At 41.0% G+C, this 20216-nt stretch overlaps 1 protein-coding gene across 1 annotated transcript; it reads left to right on the top strand.

Moving 5' to 3' along the window:
* The first annotated feature begins 60 nt into the window (after positions 1 to 60).
* Positions 61 to 7700, top strand: TIMM21 (translocase of inner mitochondrial membrane 21). Its single transcript, XM_064705745.1, has 6 exons — positions 61 to 518; positions 1710 to 1772; positions 1872 to 1969; positions 3264 to 3337; positions 5081 to 5186; positions 5279 to 7700. The coding sequence occupies exons 1-6, from the start codon at positions 230 to 232 to the stop codon at positions 5369 to 5371; spliced, it is 723 nt and encodes a 240-aa protein (XP_064561815.1). The 5' UTR covers positions 61 to 229; the 3' UTR covers positions 5372 to 7700.
* Positions 7701 to 20216: the final 12516 nt, after the last annotated feature.

Here is a 20216-nt window from a genome sequence, read left to right as displayed (position 1 = left end):
GCCCGCTCAAACTACGGCTCCCAGCGCCCGCCGCCGCCGCTCGCTGCTCCGCCGTCCCAAACATTTCCGCCGGGGCAGCGGCCAGCGGCGGCCGCCGGCGGTAAAGGTTCAGGTGGGCTCCTGAGCTGGAGCAGCGGCCTCTCGGGGCGGGAAGCTGCCCGGGCACTTCCCCGGCGAGCGGCACGAACTCTCCCTTCGGCCGGCCTGCCCTGTGCGGGCGGCGGGAGCCATGCCCGGCGTGCTGCCCCGCACGCTGCCCGCCGCCCTCGGGCGGGGCTGCCTGGGCCGCTGGCTGCTCGCCACTCGCGGCTGGGCGCTCCTGGGGGCCCGCACCCCGTCCTGCTCCTGCTCCTGCCCGGGCTGGCGGCACCAGCCCCCGCTGCTGCTCGGCGCCGCCCGGCAGAGCTTCGGGACGCGGGCGGGAGGGCTGAAAGCTGCAAAACCGGGAGGTAATAGCAAGGATGTGTCCGTGCAAAGGGCGCTGAACGAGGAAACGCTGGTGTCGGCGGCTCAGAAAGGTAAGGCGGAGGATGCTGTGTGCTGCTCAGAAGGGCTGGAGACGGTTCCTTCTGCAGCTAAAGTTTTGTACTTCCAAACATCAAGTATCTAGAAAAAAAAGATCTCAGCACACCAAGCTGCTTTCCTTTCCCATCGTGTTGTTTGGAGCAGATGTTACACTTCTCTGTATGCATTGCACAATCAGAATAAATTATGTGACTTCTTCTAAACAGCCTGTTGATCTAAATAATTATCAGGCACAAGATATAATAGCTTCTCATTTTCAGAAGGAAAACCTATCACATGCGGCCTGTCTGTACAGCTGTTGAAATAAGTTCACCTCCAGCAAAATTGTCAAAGCTCTACATGTGATGGTAGTTTCTTTATGGATTGCCTTCACTTTAGTTGGTCTCATTCACTTCAGTGAAAAGTGGTTACTACATAATTAGCCTCAGAAAATTTAAGTACTTTGAAATTACTTATGAAAAACACTTCAACTGATTAGAAGACTGCAGGAGAAATAGTTATTAATGTTTCCTCCATAACTTATACTCCACTTTATCGCTAAAAGATAGTAGTCTCTTTCCAAGTACTCAAATATTTTGAAATAGAGAATCTCCTATGACTTATTTTGTGGTATATACTGACACTTGTACTTTCGATCAAAATTGAAAGATAAAAACTAATCAGACAAACAGCAGTTAATGTTAAAAATTATTTTGGTGTAATATTCCCCTTTTTATTTTTCTATTGATTGCAAATTCATAAAATCAGTTCTTTTCAGTGTGTGGAACTTATAAGCTTTTACTTTTTTATTTTTACTTCTTTTCTTTGCATAAGGATTTCAGTGGTTGTGGGTTTAGGTGGTAGCATGAATACTGCAGTGCTAAATCCCTCATTAGTTCCTGAAAAATCTGGCTCTCATGCACCCAAAAAGTAGCAGTGATTGCTACTTTGGATCTTGAAAACATCTGGCAAACAAAGTAATAATGCTTAACACAGAGATGTAAACATGCCCTGTACAATATAAAAGATGTTCCATGGTCTCTTTTACATCAATGAGGCATTAAGGAAACTGTTACTGGAATTTTTTCTTCTGCTAAAATGTTATTGCTATATACAGACTAACAAAAGAGCATTTATGTAAGAAAGTCATACAAGTGTTATTATCCAAAGTTGTAACTTATGTGTTGTTTTCTGTTTAATTTCAGTGAAAGAAGCTGGAAGAGACTTTACCTATTTTATTGTGGTGCTTGTTGGAATTGGTGTTACAGGTTATTTTTTCAAATTACATTCTTTATCAGAAGACACTTTTCATTAATTCCACCTGGTTTGAAAAGTTTTCATTCCATCTGATGTTGTTTCTGTTACAGGTGGTTTGTTCTATGTGATTTTTAAAGAGCTGTTCTCTTCTTCTAGTCCAAATAAGATCTATGGAGATGCCTTGGAGAAATGCAGATCTCACCCTGAGGTTGGTTTTTGAGCTTTAGTCCTAAGTTTTTGTTTCTCAGCAGTTACTGTCTCTCTTCAAGTCAAAACTTTGTGCATGGAATCTCACAAGCTACATGAAGCCCCACGTGGTGCTTGAGCAGTTCTGCCAGTGCTTTTAGCTGGCATGGGGTGCCTCAGCTCCAGAGCAAGCCTCCCTTAGGACAAGTCAGTGCAAGCATTGAGCTTGTCTGAACTAGCCTGCTAGAAGCCAACTAACTGTGCCACAGAACAAAAACTGATATAAATACAGTGTGCCCTTCAGAGCATGCACTTGTGTCACCATACAGAAAGTCTTGGGGACTTTTCTGATTGCCTGCTAAATCCAGCACTTGAATTCTGCAGGTCAGAGAGGCCACTGGTCCCACTAAGCTGTGTAGAGCTTACCTGCTGCCTTTTCTCAGCACACTTACTCTATTGTGACAGTTCACTATGGTTCTGTCATTCTGTGAGGCACTGTGCTGATACCCAGGAATTTAAATTTTTCATTTGGAGCACAATTAGCATTCTTTTGGCTAACTGGAAAATAGGTGGAGAAGAGTAATGGGATCACATAGTTGTCATAGCTATGTGTAAAAAAAAAAGCAATATGGAACTAGATTTAAAAAAAAAAAACTACTTCAGACAAAACATCCTTCAAACAAGGTTGCTACAGATGCCTTTGAGGATAACCTAGAAATTAAGTGACAAGTTGTTGCTCAAATAAAAATTAAGACTGCTTTGGAATGAGTTTGTAGAATTAAAACTTCTTTCCAGTGCTTGCAGAGTAAAACTTAACCTCCCCTTCTAACCAAATTTAAAGTACGTTTAAGACTAAGTTGATCTACTCTGACTCTATAGATCAGAAAAAAGATTACTAAATTTTTTATTCAGTAGTGGTTTTTAGATAATATGAAGGGGAGTGCATTTGCATTTTCAACTTTGAAACATATTCTCTTGGAGGAAACGTGAGCAAATATTTTGTGCTTTTTTTTTTTCTTTTTACGCAAAATATCAGGTTACATGTCTTCATCTCAGAGAACAGTACAAATGGAGGATATCAATAGGATTTATTTTAGACATTTAATATGGCACTATAAAGATTAAAAAGGACTGGAATACAGAGGAGTTTTCCTTAAACTGTTTTCTTTCATAAACGCTTGTATTCTTGACATGTTAAGTTCTCCAGGGGCATTTTGTTAAAAGAAGATGCATTCACAGCAGAGGCAGGAACTGATACTGGAATACCTGTTTATATGTGATCCTTTCTGACAGCTCAAACCTCTTTTGTCTTGTAGATAATTGCTGTTTTTGGTGACTCTATCAAAGGTTATGGAGAGGCAACAAGAAGAGGAAGACGACAGCATGTCAGGTACCCCTTGGTGTATGCCCCATAAAGACATCAGTTTTTGCACAGCAAAGATATTTTTGGATCACAAGTTAGTTCTAGAGTGATGAACTGCATGTGACACATCCTGTCACTTTTGATTGAACATAGAAGTTTTTTGCAGTACCTCTTGTGTGCCATACACCGTAAATGCCAATTCTGAGTGCCTCAAAACAAGCAATGTCTTCGTGGTAGACACAGAGCTCTCCAAAAAATAGGATGAGTCTAAAAAGAGTAGTACAGAGGCCTAGGCTTGCATGGGGGAGCAGTAATCTGATAGAAGTTTACAGTCTGAAACTATACTGAACTGATACGCAAAATGCTTTTGGTACTTGAGGCAACATCTCTAATGTGTATTTAACAGAACATCTATCACCTTAACCTTTCATGAGTGTATCTGTTATTTTCCTTTTGAAAGAAACAACAGAATTATTTCTTACAAAACATAAGTCCTCCCTGCCTTATTGGGTTATTTGGCAGGAATGCATTCAATGAAGTTTTATATAGGATGAGACACATAAGCCCAGATAGAGGTTGAACCATGAAATTGAGATTTTTTATTTTTTCTGATGAAAGTGACTTTTACTCGTTGAAGTTTTATCTCTTCACCAGACTCTGTGACATAATGTTTAAAGTGAAGCTGCTGAATGAAATTGTTGTGCACAAACATTCTGAGCACGTCTGTAAATAAGTAAATTTACTGTGAATCCACTTTCCTAGTATTTAATTTCCATAATTTGAATGCCTTGTATTTTAAATAAATTTTTGAGCTGAGAACTAGGTAAGATTGTAGAGTTTGCATCTGCACTGTAAGAATGATTTTACATATCTCAAAAATCCACAGGGTTTTCTGTGTATGAACACCTTGAATGTAAATTTACTGCACTAAGGCTCTTTGATCATATTTGTTCTCTCTACTCCATCATGTCACTTTAAACTGTATTGCAGGTTTATTTCATAGTGTGTACCTGGGCATGCCTTATAGAAATAAAGATTGGTGCTAAACAGCAGTTAATAATTTCAGTAGGAAACATAAACTGGCACCAGAACTCTCATGGGATCATTAATTTCCCAAAGTAGTCACTTTGAAAGTGATGTGCTATTTATTTAATACATGAGCATAACCCAACTCCAGCATTTAGGTTGGAGATCTCAAACAGTGCTAAAGTTCCACAATTTCAGCAGAACAAAATTATTGCCAAAGTAAAGCACATAGTAAGCTGTTCATTTTGATTTGTTTTTACCAACCTTATAATTAATTTGGAAAAGCATGTTCTATATGTTTTGGCTTGATGACTTAGTTTAAGTGTCTAAGAAAACTCTAGAAGTCTTGGTGGTGTGGGGTCTCTTTCTAGATGTTGGGCTCCAAATCTCCAAGTCAGGGGTTTTTTTAGAATAAATACAAGGAATTTCCATGGTCTTCAGCAGTGGATTGCTTTTCAGTTTTGAGGGGAGGACTGGGGTGAGGACATTTAAGCATTTAATCTCATAATGCTCAGCAGCTAATTAGCTCTTCTAACTCCACTAGTCCTTAGGCACTCACAGTAAAGCTTGAGAGGAGCAGTAGAGAAGGAAGCCAAGGTAGCATAAGGACACCACCGGAATACACTTTCTTACAAAATAAGTAAGCAACTCCTCTAAGTAAGTTTTAAATTTGAAGTCTTAACTAGCATATAATCTGTATTCTTGCTGGGTGGTTGGGTTTTTGTTTTGTGTTGCTGTTTTTAGTCACATTGAATACGTAAAGGATGGACTGAAACACATGCGTTTGAAGTTCTATATTGAGGGCACTGAATCAGGGAAACAGGGAACAGTCCATGTGGAAGTCAAAGAGGTATGTACAATTGCTTGATACTCCTGACAAGCTTAGTCTTGAACTTAAACTACCAAAGAGAAAAAAACACTCTGAAATTCTTTTCTTTCCAGAATCTTGAAACAGGAAGATTTGAGGTTCGCTACATATTTGTGGATGTTGAGACGTATCCAAGAAGAACCATTGTCATAGAGGACAACAGATAGCCAACGATCAAAGCTGCTGCCTTACCTCACATTGGAAAATGGGGTTGTAGCCAGCCTACATATGGATTGTGTGGTGTTGCCAATTGTGTCTCGCAGCTTCAGGGCTGTGTCAAGGGAAGTAGCCTCTCAGGGCCTCCACTAAGGACTTTTGATAATAACAGATATGAGATTTAAAGTGAAACCAATGAAATATAGCCAAAGGATCATGGTAGATATTCTTGACATAGGAAAATAATGTCTCCTAATAAAGTTTATGCTGGGTAATACCCCTGCACACCCAAAACCTGAGTTTTCCAAGGTTTTTTGTCTTCCTTGGCTTGGATTTCTTACTACCATTGCAATAAAGAAAGGGTTAGTTTAACTGTAGACAGAACTCTACTGTTTTCATTTTGGATACCTTTGTAGGTAAGAAGGTAAAATGGTAGTGATGCAAAAGAGATCTGGGCATGTAAGGGTAGGAATGGTGGAGGCACACACCCATAAAAGCAACTGAAGATAAAGACTTCAATATTGGTGTCTTCTAAATAAGTTACCAGCAAGCAGAACATCACTACCATCTGCTCTTTCCAGTGTTTGCCATTCTGCTCCACATGATTGTAGCAAGATGGGGGTTGGCCATTTCTCCCAGGCAGCTAGTGACAGGACAAGAGGACATGGCCTCAAGCTGTGTCAGGAGGGATTTGGATTGGACATTACCTTCAAAATATTTTGAAAACCACAATATTCCATTTAAATTTCTGTCTTTCCCACCTTGCCTGCATCTACATGTGATAAACACACATGTGGTGTTTATCAGGGCATGTCTTTCATCCGTAAAGTGTTCCACATTATTTTCTTTTACTGCCTGCATCACCTTTCTAGCTAAGATTTACCAGGATGCTTGTGTATATTTCATGAAAGGGGGATATAGCTGCAAAGGACATCACTTCTGTGTTGTGAAAAAGCTGAGAATGTGCTTGATAAAATGAAGACAAAAGGTAGCAGAAGAAATCCACCTTTACCTGACCTGTGTTAGTGTTCTTAATTTGAACAAATGATAAATACAAGGCTCAAATGCTTTCCAATGTCAGTGGGAGAAAGCTTTTTGGAATTCTTTTTCTAGAACATCTCATCAGTGAAGAAAAAAAAAAAACTTCATAGCTTGATTTATCAACTTTGTACTGGCTAGACACCTATCACCAGCAAGATTATTTAAGCCCCTCAAAACTTCAGGAGTATTCAAGCTTTGGGAACTCATAACTTCTTTCCATTGTCCTCCTGAGGCTGAAGTTCTCCTGGTCTTCAATGAAGTGGGGTGGCACCCATGCTTACAAAATTTTCCTAAATTCTGTTATATGCAAACATGTATGGAGATACCTTAATCAAAATTAGATGAAGATTAGTTGAACAAGACATCTGGAATAGAGAACATTGATCTCTTGTGCAGTATCATCTTTCCTGGTGGTAGTTTGTACTGGAGGGGAGCAGCTGCATTCACTGAGTTTAAACATGTTTTGTAATTTTACTTTTTGTAATTCTGATGTGTGTTAGCCTCAGTTTTCCTTATGAAGCTGCCCCTGTTTCACTCAATCAGTGCACTACCAGCAAGTCGTGCAGAGATCCTTTTCCATGGCAGGGAGCTCAGTGTTCCATCCTCTCACTGGAGGATGTGAGGCGGGGGGACAGCAAAATAACTGAAAGGTTCACCTTCAGTTGTCAGTAAACATGAGCAGTAACCATTTCACTGTTTCCTTTTTAAAGCTCTTGCTTCATTTTCTCCTGGGAGAACACAAAATTTACAGCACGTGCCAGCTACTTTCTCAAGTAAAAGTGTCATGTTAATAAAATGTTGGGAAAAAAAATCACTGCTAGCAAGTCAGAGCCAGAGGAATGACATTTTCATAGAAATTAAACACATTTTCCAGAGTTCAGTTTTGATTGTTGCAGAATTAGTAAAAATATATGTTCTCAAAACCCCTCTCTCCTTTAGGGAATTGAAATATGTCACTCACCAGTGAAAGGTTGTTTTTCCAGAAACACTGTGTGGCAGACTATTCAAAACATGTTTTGGGTAGGTGTTCAACTTGGTCTTAACTTTCCCATCTCTACATTAATTTTTGTGGATGGCAAAACCTGTGTATGCAGCCAATGTCCTTAGAGGTGTTTTGTGGGAATAATATTACTGTGTCATCTGTGTTTTATTCTAGGTCCTGTGTATAGTTGCTGTACAGTGACAAAAAGAAATATCCCTCCAGGAAATGAACTCAGTGGAAGCTTAAAAATATTAAAAAAAAAGAAATCATTACTCTTTCTGTAAGCTTCAATAAACAGAATCTCTTGAAAAGAAAAAGTAGTTGTAGACAAGGAAGCAAAGGTGTTGTGCATGACTGAGTTTAAAAATAACCTTGATACCTAAATATTTTCTGCACAGAATTCATGTTTCAACAACTGATTTAGGCAGTAGAGTCATGATCTTAGAAATGGTTGCAAACAAATGCATGTCTGGTACAAGAAACTTCAACAAACTCGCTTAACAAGCAGAGAAGACAGGAATGTGAGTAAGACCATTACTGTATCACATGCCAGCTGCAGGGATAAAAAGTCAAAGAAACCGTGCTGGGAGTTTCCACAATTGCAATTCACTTTGCTCTCAGTCTCATTCACACAATGGATACTATCCCCCCTACTACTTGTGGGATTATTCCAATATGTATATTGTCAGCAACCTAGAGTGTTGCAGGTTGTGCCCAAAAAACATTGAGGACACATTTTGAGTCCAAGCCTGCTTTTAGGATTCACTGCAGCTTGTAAACTGACAAGTATGTCAGGTAAGCACAGAGATTGGGGAGAAAATTTCAGGGGAAAAAAGTTTGAAAGAGGGAGCTTAAAGGTGACAGTAAGGGCTGAAAACTGCTCTCTGTATATGGGATTGTGAAGTCTACTTGAAGATCTGGAAGTTGGCACTGGAAAAACAAAAACTTGAAAGCAAAAAGATCTTTCCCCCCCTTTTTTGAGAGGGGAAATTTGCTTAGTCCCTAGAGAGATGTTCACTTGCTCTGAATAGAGAATAATAGCACTCCAGTAGAAATTTTCCTTGGGCATCTGGGAATGTATATTGTTATTATATACAGCGATTCCAAACAGTGCTATAAATAATTGAGCAGCAGAACTATTTGATAGTTTTTCTTAGTAAATTCTCAGGGGTTTTTATTCTGTATGTGTTATGTAAAATAATCTATAAGTAGGAATTATAGAAAAAGGTGAATTAATACCATCCTGTATTCAAATTAAGTATATTTATATTTTAATGATATATCATTAAAAGTTGAAAGTATAGCAAAAATGTTTCACAATTTAAAGGAAACATAAACTAAATAGCTTTTTGGACTTCTTCTGGTTGTCCTGGGAGAAATACGCTGTATTTGATTCCCTTCATCTCATATAGGTTATTGTGGAACATTGGTAACTCAACAAATAAAAATATTAAGCACAGATACCCATTTCAGCAACATCAATGTGGAAAGTCCCTGTTTGTCTCTCAGGGTTCAGTATCAAAACACTGCACTTCATTTTAATATTTGTACAAAAACCTTTTATCAGTTCTGGGAAAAGCATCGTATGGGAGGGATGCCCTCACCTGCTCCACCCACAGCCATGCTGCAGCAGATCAGCCTTGGCCAGCACCCAGAGCTGTTGCCCCCACAGCAGGATGGGGGTGGAAATGGGCACCAGCAGAAATGAGAAGAGCAAGACAGGAAGATCACTTGCCAGTTGGTGTTGCAGGTGAACTAAACTTCAAAATGAGCTCAATTTATTGCCTTTTGCTGGCCAGAGTGCAGCGTGGGCAGCGTGCCGCAGTGGTGAGCACCCAGCAAGGCTGGCAGCAGCGGTGTCTCTACTGCCAGATCACGTACAGGCGTCTGCCTCCACATCTTACACCCTCCCAGTACTGTGCTGGGAAACCTTTTCAGGATAATCGTGTTTATCCAGCCTCTATTTAATTACAATTCCCCTTTATCAGAATCACAATTATCTCCTCTAGCATGAGTTGCTGTCTTGTATTGCTCCCCACAATTAACTCTATTAACCTTTTATCCAAGCACATTTTTACTTTTATGGGAACTAGGTTGTTTTTCAATTTCAATCCTAATTCTTCTTTTTTCCATTAAAAACATAACAATCTCAGCCATAACAACATTTTATTACAGTTATACACGTACTAAATCATGGCTATATTCTCTGAGATGTGATTTGCTTCATTAGTGCTACAACCTCCGTAGAGGAGCTGGAAGTGAATTGCAACTTTGTGCGCTGTCTGGGGCCATGCATTATCCCGTGTTTTAATGAAATGGAGACAAATCCCACTGTTGGAGGGCAGGTTTGCAAAATGCCACCAGTTGGTTTTTGTTGTGATAACTGGTGAGGTACAGGTGCCCTCCCCTCCTCTGTGTGGCTGCAACACCACCACATTCAGGGGTCTAACACTGGTGTAAGGATAATAGTGGTGGAAAGAAATAACTGAGACATCTCAAGATTTGAAACAGCAACTTTCTATCAACTGCCTTGAGCATAAAACCCTCCTAAAAAGCCACAACTCTTTTTACCTGAAAACATCCATAAAAAATGTCCTGCTGTGCTATTTTTTTTTTTTTGCATTTTTCACCTTATTTTCCTTGAATTTCTCTTTTAACACCTTTTTTTTTGTGGGGAGTCCTGCCAGCCTTTGCATATATTTCTCTTTTCCTTCAAAATACTGTGCTTAACTTCTGTGTCTGCATGTCTTTTCTTTGCCTATACTTAATTTAGCAGAATAAAAGCTAATTCCCCTCAACTTCTCATCATAGGACATTTTCTAGACCCTTCACCAGCTTCATTGCCCTTGTACATATATAGCCCTAAAAACCACTATAAATGTATGATGTGGAGCATATATGTTATAGAATAAATATTATGTACATAAAATAATGCCTATCTACATATATGTATATATTTGTGTTCTTGACTTCATCGTGAAAGCTTTTCACGTAACACCAAAACAAACCAGCTTCTAGGACCATTCCAGAGCAGATACCTCCCACTGCTGTCCAAGTCATGTTGCAGAGCTGGTCTCCAGGGATGTTCCTGAGAGCACTGTGATCCTCATAAGCCACATGGAACAAACAAGTCTGGAATTCTGTGTGGTCGGTTTGATTGACACCTTCATTTTTAAGTGATATCCAGCACCCCATCCAAACCTTCCATGACTGACAGGTACAAAAGCTCCAGACATCTCTCAGTGGCAAATACTTCAAGGTGAATTATGAAGAAACCAGATAAGCAAAAGGATGTGACTTGTGCCAAGATTAGAGCCAGTCAATTCTAATCTCTTCTGTACTGAGTGAATCATGATGGCAGTTCCTTCTTGATAAGCCATCCTGCATTACGATGTAAAATAGTAAAATAGTCCTGCTATGCTGGTGGTTGTCAGTGTTTGGGATGAAATTAGAAGTATGCTAACATGGCTCTTGTGCTTTTGTAAAAGCATGCATTATTTATGTGGGAAGTATTAATCCTAAAGCAACCGTCAATGTCACAGCTGGCCCCATCTATCCACTAGGCCATCATGCTGTACTGCTCACGTAGGGGATGTGACATAGGGACATCCTTTTCACAGAGGACAAGCTCCATGCTTCCTAAACAGTGTTCCTGCATAATGTCTCCAAAGTAACCATCCACCACAGCGTGAATATCAATGCATACACAAAACCAAGGGAAAACTAATACTCCAAAAAAATGAAACATCAAGGAAACAATATGTATTCCGTGGACTGAAATCAATGTTTTTAGATTTAGCACACTTCTATGAACACTGCCAGGTAAAACTGTAATCAGTGAGCAGTCTTGCTGTGTGAGAGCATTAAATACACTGCTGTGTGCCCATTTGGATGTGGTCACATTGCTGTCCCTTGCCACAGGGTTCAGGAGCAGCCAGCACATACATATCCCTATTGAGGTCATTGTGATGACTTTTATAAAGGGCTCTGCTGCTGTGCCAGCTGGTGTCCTGCTCGTGGGAGTCTCCTGCTTTCAAATGGCAGACATTCTTCTCAGCCTTGGAGCCCCAGGGATGGTTCTTGTCTCTAATTCATCTCTTCTCAGAGAATAGGAGGCCATTTGCTGGGGGCCAACTGACTGCAGGCTGGTCTTTTAGACCTCTGCATACCACACATGTCCCTCAGGCCATGCTTTCTGCAGCAGCTCTGTGCAGATCTCACTAGGATTTTAAAGATGAGAATTTATTTTGGAACTACCTGTACATTACATTACCACTGCTTCATTAGGGTTATGGGCAAATCACACTTTCACACTGAAATAATTTACTTAGTAGAAAGATGATGTTAGTAATGATATACATTTTTTTCATCACAAAAATAGGTAATGATCACAGAGCTGGCACTCAGAAAATACTGATTCTATGATAGATTCTTTCATCCTCCTCTCCTGTGGACTAGGAGTGAGTATTTTTGTCTTTCTCTCTGCTATAATAATCACCTATTACAAATGTGAGAATCAGGTAAGGAACTGAAACTGCAGACAGCCTGGGCAGGTGAACAGGAGCCCTCAGAACAAAACAAGGAGTTTGAGGAAACCAGAGGGATCTATTTTCACAAATCCTTGATTTTTAAACACATTTCAAGTCAGTACTTGAATCCAATTTTCCAGGAAGAAGATCTCATCACTTCTGTCTATAAAAGTGATAAGTAAAGAAATTGTTTGATAAAATGTCACAACATTAAGGAAACAAACACTATTAACCTTTCTCTCAGGCCATTCCTTAAAAAAATTACATTATTTTATAGGAAGTTTCATAGGAAACTGGTAATTATTAGCACTGATACTAAAAAGTCAAAGTAGTCCAGTAGCCCAAGCCTGGTATTCCTGGACATCCCACATGTCTGCACTGCAATTCATCTCTAGTTTTAGTGAAAAAGTCTTCAGACTCGAAAAAGAACGTGACCAGAAGCAGAAGCTCACTTTTAAACTCAGGTTAAAAAACAGCAAACCAAAGAATTTTATGCATAGCAGAACAGAGACGATCACATGAGGACAGTATAAAATTCTTTATGCATATGAAGAATAAAATATATTTCTATGAGCTGGATGCAGCTTTTTTATGAGGCAAACATTGTCTGTTGTGAGTGGGAGCACATACATCACTCTACAATATAAATGGCCTAAAAGCCACAAAGCTGAGAGCAGATCTTGATTCTCGCATGACAAAAGTAAGAGATGCTACAGAAAGGATTGAGCTTCCCTAACGCTGAACATCCTTTAGCTGCAGTGTGTGCAGCTCCTGCAACTTTTTCCATAATTTGTAGTTTAGCACCACCTTCCTAGACACCGGAGAATGGCAGCTTTGCACTGCCAGAACATTTGGCTTGAAAGCCTTAGAACAAAAAGGAAAGTGCAAAGAAAGGTGGTTATTTCCCTATCTGTTTTAATTACTAGACTTTTTTAACACGACAGCTCTGTCCTTAGCAATTTTTGCAGCTCATAAGTTTTCAGAAACCATCCCACAGACTAATGCCACCTGTAGCACTTCACTTATGGCCCTATAGCTGCAGTTCTGTGCTGTCACAATTTCAGGGCCCATCGCTTTTGTTTCCAAGTCGTGAAAAGTGAAGTTTATAACGTTAATTGTATTTTCTGCTAATATAGTGTATTTTAATATTTAAAAATGAGCTTGAGAATGCTTGATATGAACATGCTACTTTCACTCAACATTCATAGGCAACAAATTTCAACCTCTTTTCTGCATTTCATGATAAATAGCTGTTAAGGAGACTGTTTCAATGTCTCATTATAAAAAAAAAACAGAACTGACACTGGTAACCTGTAGCCTCATAGTCCAAAATATATATATTTTTTAAAAATATAAATATTTTATTCCATAATCCAAGGAGTTGGTAAGAAAAATGGCAAAGGTGACAGACACCTGGGTAACTGACCTGCATTGGTGTCAAAGACAAACCCATACCTCAAAGAAAATGAATGCAAAGCATGTAGATTTTTTTTTAATTCATTCTTCAATTTTCCCTTCTTGTGTGTTCCCCAGCATGGCCTCACTTGCATGGGATATTTCCAGGATCAGCTACCTAAGAATAAGCTTAATCACAAAATTACCTTACAGTCACCCCCTGCAAAACCCCCTTCTAGGCTGATCTCCTTATCTTGTGACCCAGAAGCTGCAAATACCCACCATGACATGACCCGTTTTGGAAAATTCTCATATGTAATCCCTGAAAACAGTCCAGAGGTGTCTGTGTTTGGTGCTTGGCTTGGTGCTTCCCATCAGCACTGTATGAGGAAGTCCCAGGAGGTGCTCCATAAGACATGGTCACAAAATTCTGGGTGACACATCACCATTTCCCCATGTGTCTCAGGACAGTCTGGTGGCTGAGCTGCTCATTGCCCTGTTGGGTACCAAAACTCCATCCCCTCTTAAGCCTTTGCTTCCCTCTCTACTTTATTAACCAATTAGAAAACACTTTTATTGCTGGGGAGACCTCTTTACATTTTGTTCCTTCATTTTTTTGCCTATGCAATCACTCAAGTGTAATTTGGCTGCAAATGTAAAACAACCCCTCATTTTTGTGTCTTTGAGGGAAGAAAAAAGCCCATGATACTGCATATTAAGCAACATTTTCCCTGCTAGGTATCCACCCTGCTATCACACACTTATTTTCTCAAAATCAGTACCTCCATGGCAAATGATGGCAGTTATAATTAAGGTAGCAAGCTGAGAAATGCACACTCATTTAATATCTTCTGACTGTGGGCAACCACACAGACAGAAAAGTAAATGATAAGAAAGGACCTGCAGGTGTCAGCCTTTAAAAATCTTCCCCGAATTCCACATGTAAATCAGATAAGGTTTCTGGAGGCTAACTCAAGAAAATGCATGTGAATGAGTCTTTTAAGGTGTATTAGTTTAATTTCTTTACACTTTTATCTGTATATTCTCATTCCGAATAAAAAAAAATCCTAAAGTGGCCTTAATTTAATTTATTAAATTTCCAATGAGAACTAAAGCAGATTGAATTAAGGAAACTGAAATTCTGGCTAGGAGCGCCCGTGTAATACTTTTTAATGCAGTTTAATTCTTGACTTTTCAAATTCACATCTTAATTTGTTGTGGGTGCTTTTCCAGTGCAGCCCTGAGGAGCCAAACACCAAACGCATTACTGAGAAGAATGTCGTGATAGTCTGCAATGCTAAACAAATATATATTAGTTTTTGCCCCAGTTAATGGAGTCTACCAATATTTCCACAGACATTGCTACTCAGTAGAGGCAACTGCATCAACACATGCAACTGTGTGCTCATATGGCCCATATTTTTGATGCTTCTGTTAAAATTTGAATTTTACTGTAATTGCACTTGAAGATTGCATAGAAAAAGTGTTATATAAGAGTACTGTTTTAATTGTATATGATATTTACCTTTGCAGGAACTACTCATTTCTGTGCAAACTTGCCCAGTGTAAACAGTTTAGCTCCTACACAGCAGAGAAATTGGTTTTAGTTGTCTGTAATTCCCTGGCTGTCCAGACCTTCTCAGACAGCAGTCATTATCTCTAAAACCCCTCTGAGATTCTCCAGTATCAGATCCAGACCAGCCACAGTGTAGGTAGGACAGGCAGCTTGGTTGAAAAAGCCATCGGGACAACTCAAGCATCATGGCATTTTCCAGTCATAATATTTATATCTCCAGTTCCTGAAGTTGATTTTGGTAGGTTCTGGCTTCTCATTGTAAAACATTGGTTCTGTATTGTGCCAGCAGATATCTCAGAGGTCTTGGCACTGGATGAAAAAGCCCTTTACAGCTGTGGTCCATCAAAAGTCACAGTCCTGGCAAGCACAGCCAGTGCAGCAGGCAGCCACCCTGGGCTGCTAGTAAGTACTCATCTTCCTCCCCATCTTCCTTCACACATAGCATTGCTGGCAGTGCCAGAGGTCACACAACAGCAGCACCTGGGGACTCTGGGGCACTGTGAAAGAGGAGCCTGGAGAAGGATCTGTGGGCTGCCCATGAGCAGGAGTTATGGACTTCAGTCACTTGGATTTAATGCTTTTCTTCAGGGTAGTCCATCTCTTCTCATGAATGATAGATGAGGAAGTCAAACTATTGTGAGCAGTGAGATGTGTCTGCCTCAAATGTACTGGCCTGGTGAAGACATTTGTTTACCAAGCAGTTTTCCATCTTCCAGGTAAGTGAACTACCCAATTAGCTCCTGAGTGTGGTATTTGCAAGAAAATCGTCCCATTAACATTGCTCTCTTTGTCTCCAGCTGCTGCACTTCAAATTTGATGGCATTGTGTGCTGCTAGAAATTTGAACAGAACAAAAAAGCATACAGAGAGAACAGAAGGCACACAGAATTAGCAATTATTGTTTGATGAATACAAAGTGATAGCACCAGCTATAAAAGCTGAAAAAGTTGTGCTTACAGTTCTTTGACAACTTGGAATTAAATTTTACACAATGAGCATCTGTTATCAGTTCATTTTTCTCCACACTGCAAAAGCTTCAATCAAGATAGCTTGCCCATTTCTGGGGCCAAGGCTGAGGAAAAAACATGTCACTGTTTTTCTTCTGCCTGATGTAAAGTACCAAGGCCTTCTACCAGCTCCAGCAACCTCAGATTTGAAGTAGGGATTTGGATTTTCCTGCATACAATTTGCATTGTCATTATATTGCAAGGGTTCCATGTTGCTAGAGTTTCATACCTCCCTGACATTTCTTGTAGGCAGCTCCTCTAGGCACTGACTTTTCCTTGTCCTCACAGCAGCCAACAAACCCCAGTTCTCCTCAATCAACCAATCCATTCTTTTGTAACACTCTTCTTATTGCCTACAGGTGTGGCCTGTTAAAATCAGGCCTGCTCCTAATCCTTAATAATTGGCTCAGCTGCAACTCTTTAGGGGTTAAGATTACATTCTATACCACCTTCATTTACCCATACTCTATCCCTCTAAAAGTTTTGTAGCAGAAACCTGCACTTTTATTCCCATGAAAATCCAGGTGAAGGTTTCCAATAAGTAAAAAAGTGATGATTGCACTTGAGTGCTTTGCACAGACCAAGGCCAAAGTCTCCTGCCTGTGGTTATTCCCCAGCACCCAGGACAGGGCAGCTACCAAATGCCTTGGGGCACTCAAGCCCAAGCATCTTAGGGTGACCATGCCCCATGCTGCTGGGTCATATCCGTGTGGATGTCCTGCTGGGCAGCAGGAGATCCCCTGGAGCTTTGTAAATAGCCTTTCTCCAGCGTCTCACCCTTTCCTACAGCATTTATAGCCAGCAGCAGTGAATAACTTTTCTGTGAATTGGAGGGCAATAAAAGTGCTGAACAGCTATAAAACAAGTGTCAGAAAATGACATCAGAGAAGAGCCAGTTGCAGTAAGATGCTGGAGACATGCTCTTTGTCTCTCCTGGTCTGTCACAACAAAATTTACATGTGGCTTTGGGTCATTCCTTCAAGCTGTAAAAAGCATTATAGTCATCTTCTGACTTATGGTGGTGAGTGGTGGGAGAAAGAGGGATTTTACTGTGACTGCTTTGGACTACACATTCATTTCAGAGTGATTCTAGGGATAGAATTAAAATGACATAGTGTTTCTAGGATATCTGAGTAAACCTGATTCTTGTCTTAGTATCTGTTTTAGCTCCATGGCATTCCATGTCCGCAGCTATTAGACACAACATAAAAATACTGCAAGATACAGAACAGTCCATTCCCCAAAGTGGAGCTAAGCAAAGAAGTGAAGAACCCAATGGAATGCTTTATCTTTTTGGATGCAGAGCATCCCAGAGTTATGGGAATAACGCCTTTAAGGAATTCAAGGAGCCAGAAAAGTTCAGTCAGAGGTATGCACTGTGACATGCACTGTGTGCTCTCCCCCAGTATGTGTCTACTGGTGGCAGGCAGAGGAGCAACCTCCCTGCTCCTAATGCTCATTCTCAGTTTGAAAAATACCCAGCTTGGGGCAGCTCACTGCCACACAGTGCTGGAAAACATTGCCTAGAGTGGGTGGGTCTCTGGTGTTGAAAACAGTACAACAAACAACCCTTGGAAAGCATCTGAATGTTTATTGAGGGCAAGAGCCAGCAAAGCACCAAGCTGGCCAATGTGCTCTGCCAGTGCAGCTTCCAGCTGGGCCTGGTGCCTCCTCCCTGGGCCTGGTGCTGTGGCAGTGGTGCTGAGATGGTGACAGCTTTACATTGTCTGTCTGCTGGCACGGAGCACGAGAGCAGCTGGAATGGCTGCCTGAGAGCAGGCACTCTGTCTGGCCCTGTGCTGGGTGCAGGCAGAGCAGAACCCATGGAGCAGAAGGGTACACGGGCTGTCCTCAACATCTTCCCGGGAGAGGGGGCACTGATGGCTCCTCCAGGCCTGCCTGTGGCTCATGCTGCTGCTCCTTGCTCCTGCAGGTCTGGCTCAATGGTGCCCAGTGCCATGTCCTGCCAAGAGAGTCATGCGGAGTGCTGGAGCTTTTTGGTGCTGAAAAAAGAGGAGGAGAAAAAGCCCAGAGAACTGTGGGGGAAACCCACATGGATCTCCTCAGCAAATCCCCATCTTTCAAGCCACCTGAGGTGAGATGCCAGGGGAAAACTGTGGTGAGCTATCAGGTATCCGGTTTTCAGCTGTTTGAAGGGCCTGGAAAGGCCCGGAGTGGCCTTGGGCACCTGGTAAAGGACGAGAGGCTCAGTTCTCTTTCGTCTTATTATTAATTTATCAAAGATTTCTTTGCCCACAGAGTGTCACCCGCATGACACACTCTGCCTCCCTCGACAGTCACATCTTATACCCAAGTTACGTGTACAATATTTATCATTTTCAAAATCTTTTTATCTTATGCCGGTGCACTTCAGTAATGACCATCCAAGTGCCCATCACCACAGAATGAGGGAGAGAGAAAGGGCATGACACGCCAATTCTCCATCTACTCTCTAAACCCTGTACAGCAATCTTAAACCTGTGTCTCCCTATTAACAACCTTCCCATTACCCAGTGAAGTCTCCTATCTCTCAGTGTCCCTCCCGTTGATCAAAGTCCACAACACTTCTGGACTTCCAGGACTCCCCCCAGGTGTCTCGTGCTCGGCACCTCGTCTGAGGTCTGAGATCCAATCAGGGCACTGGGATGGAGCCCCAAGCCCCCAGAGCACCGTGCTCTTCACCAGACACCAGCTGGATTAGCACAGGACATGTGCCTTCAGGAGGTGTGAGAAAATCTGGGCAATATTCAGTGCTACTGAAATCCCTAGCACTCTTTGTGGTATGTCTGGACCCAGGGCAGGCACCAAGGATTCTACACAGTCCTGCACAGCTGAGCAGAGGAGCTGGAAGCGCTGGAAGTGGGGTTGAACCTCAGGGTCAATGTGTGATTTGGGACCAGTGAACCAAAGATGGACACCTGGAAAACAGGCAGACCACACTACAGTGGGGGAGCCCTGGTGAGCTCCTGAGTGCCAATGGAGGACGCACCCAAAGGATGCTGTTGAGTAAGGGACAGAAAGACTTCAGTCTTCAGGTTGATCAGAAGGCTCAAGAAGAATCTTTATTAGCAAGAAGCAGAGAGCTTTATAATCTCTTGCTATAAAAGTCTGGATTAGCCTCAAAGTTTTCTACTTTGAGACTAATCCAGTCCAAAGTGGGACTGGATTAGTCTGAAAGCAGAAAACATCTCACATTATTGGTGGCTATGAATAGCATACTGTAAAGAACAATAACTATTAACAGTGGTTACAGAAAGAGAGATAATAATTGTTCAAATTCTTTTGTCTAAGATTGTCACTGTTCTAAGATTGTCACTAAGAAATTGTCACTGTTCTTTTTTCAACTGAACTGAGAGTATCCACACCCCAACTCAGCTCTTCCAAGGGCTTCACTGGGGGTAGAAGTTGCTGACCCTTGTCCCTGAAGGGAAAGGCTCTGGGATGACAGTTAAGGTTGGAAGAGAACTCTGGAGGTCACCATGTCCAAGGTCCCCACTCAAGCTAGGTCAAGATGAACAAATATAGGTATTAGAGAGAATTTACTTGAGAGTAAAGAATAAGAGATTTTATCTCATAAAATTTTTATCATATTCTGCCAGGTTCCTTTTTGGTCCTCCTGGTGCCAGTCTGCAGTTGAGTGATCAACAAAAAATACAATTAATTGCTGTACTGGAAACAGCTCCTGCCACATTCAGCATTTATCCTTCATGAGCAGCAGCAGTTGTATGTGTTAATGAATTCTTCATCCACCAATGCTGAAGGCTGTGAACATTCTTAGTCTAAATTTGAAATAGACTAACACACACCCTGAGTAACTGGTTTTCCCACTTTTCTCTGTCTTCTGCTCTGTTACTACTTGCCCTGTTACTATTTCCATGCAGAACTGGTATGAGCCAGCCTTCCCTGCCTGGGTAACCAATGGCAATACTCAGTGCCTGATGTGCTCACTCATATATAAAAATATATGTTCATTTATTGTTTCAGTGATACAACTATTTGTCTTTCTACTACTACCTGAACTTCTGTGGCCTGTGAAACTTATTTTCAGGCTTCTGTAAATAATATTCTTAGTAGCTATTAAAATTATTAATATTTACATTATTATTTTTAAAGTTATTACCTCTGATTAGCACTTCAGAACTTAGTGAAGAAGTGTGAAATATAAAACTTCTAAAAGTTTCTATTTTCTATCTACTCTAGAAGACCAGTAATTCAGTAACTTTTTGATAAATATAAATGGATCTTTCATTATCTGCTCTCCTGAGACTTTGAAAGTGTTAGTAGAATTCTTAGGTCCAACCTTACCTATTCCAAAAATCCCTGTGTC

This window comes from Zonotrichia leucophrys, chromosome 2 (genome assembly GCF_028769735.1).
Source record: "Zonotrichia leucophrys gambelii isolate GWCS_2022_RI chromosome 2, RI_Zleu_2.0, whole genome shotgun sequence".
Taxonomy (NCBI): domain Eukaryota; kingdom Metazoa; phylum Chordata; class Aves; order Passeriformes; family Passerellidae; genus Zonotrichia; species Zonotrichia leucophrys.
This window is presented reverse-complemented; position numbering and strand designations above follow the sequence as displayed.

What these genes read in the sequence shown, in the direction of transcription:
- TIMM21 (XM_064705745.1), top strand. Translation starts at nt 230, where the DNA reads ATGCCCGGCGTGCTGCCCCGCACGCTGCCCGCCGCCCTCGGGCGGGGC. An exon ending in GGTGTCGGCGGCTCAGAAAG is followed by an intron (nt 519 to 1,709) that starts GTAAGGCGGAGG and finishes GTTTAATTTCAG; the next exon opens with TGAAAGAAGCTGGAAGAGAC. An exon ending in AATGCAGATCTCACCCTGAG is followed by an intron (nt 1,970 to 3,263) that starts GTTGGTTTTTGA and finishes TTTGTCTTGTAG; the next exon opens with ATAATTGCTGTTTTTGGTGA.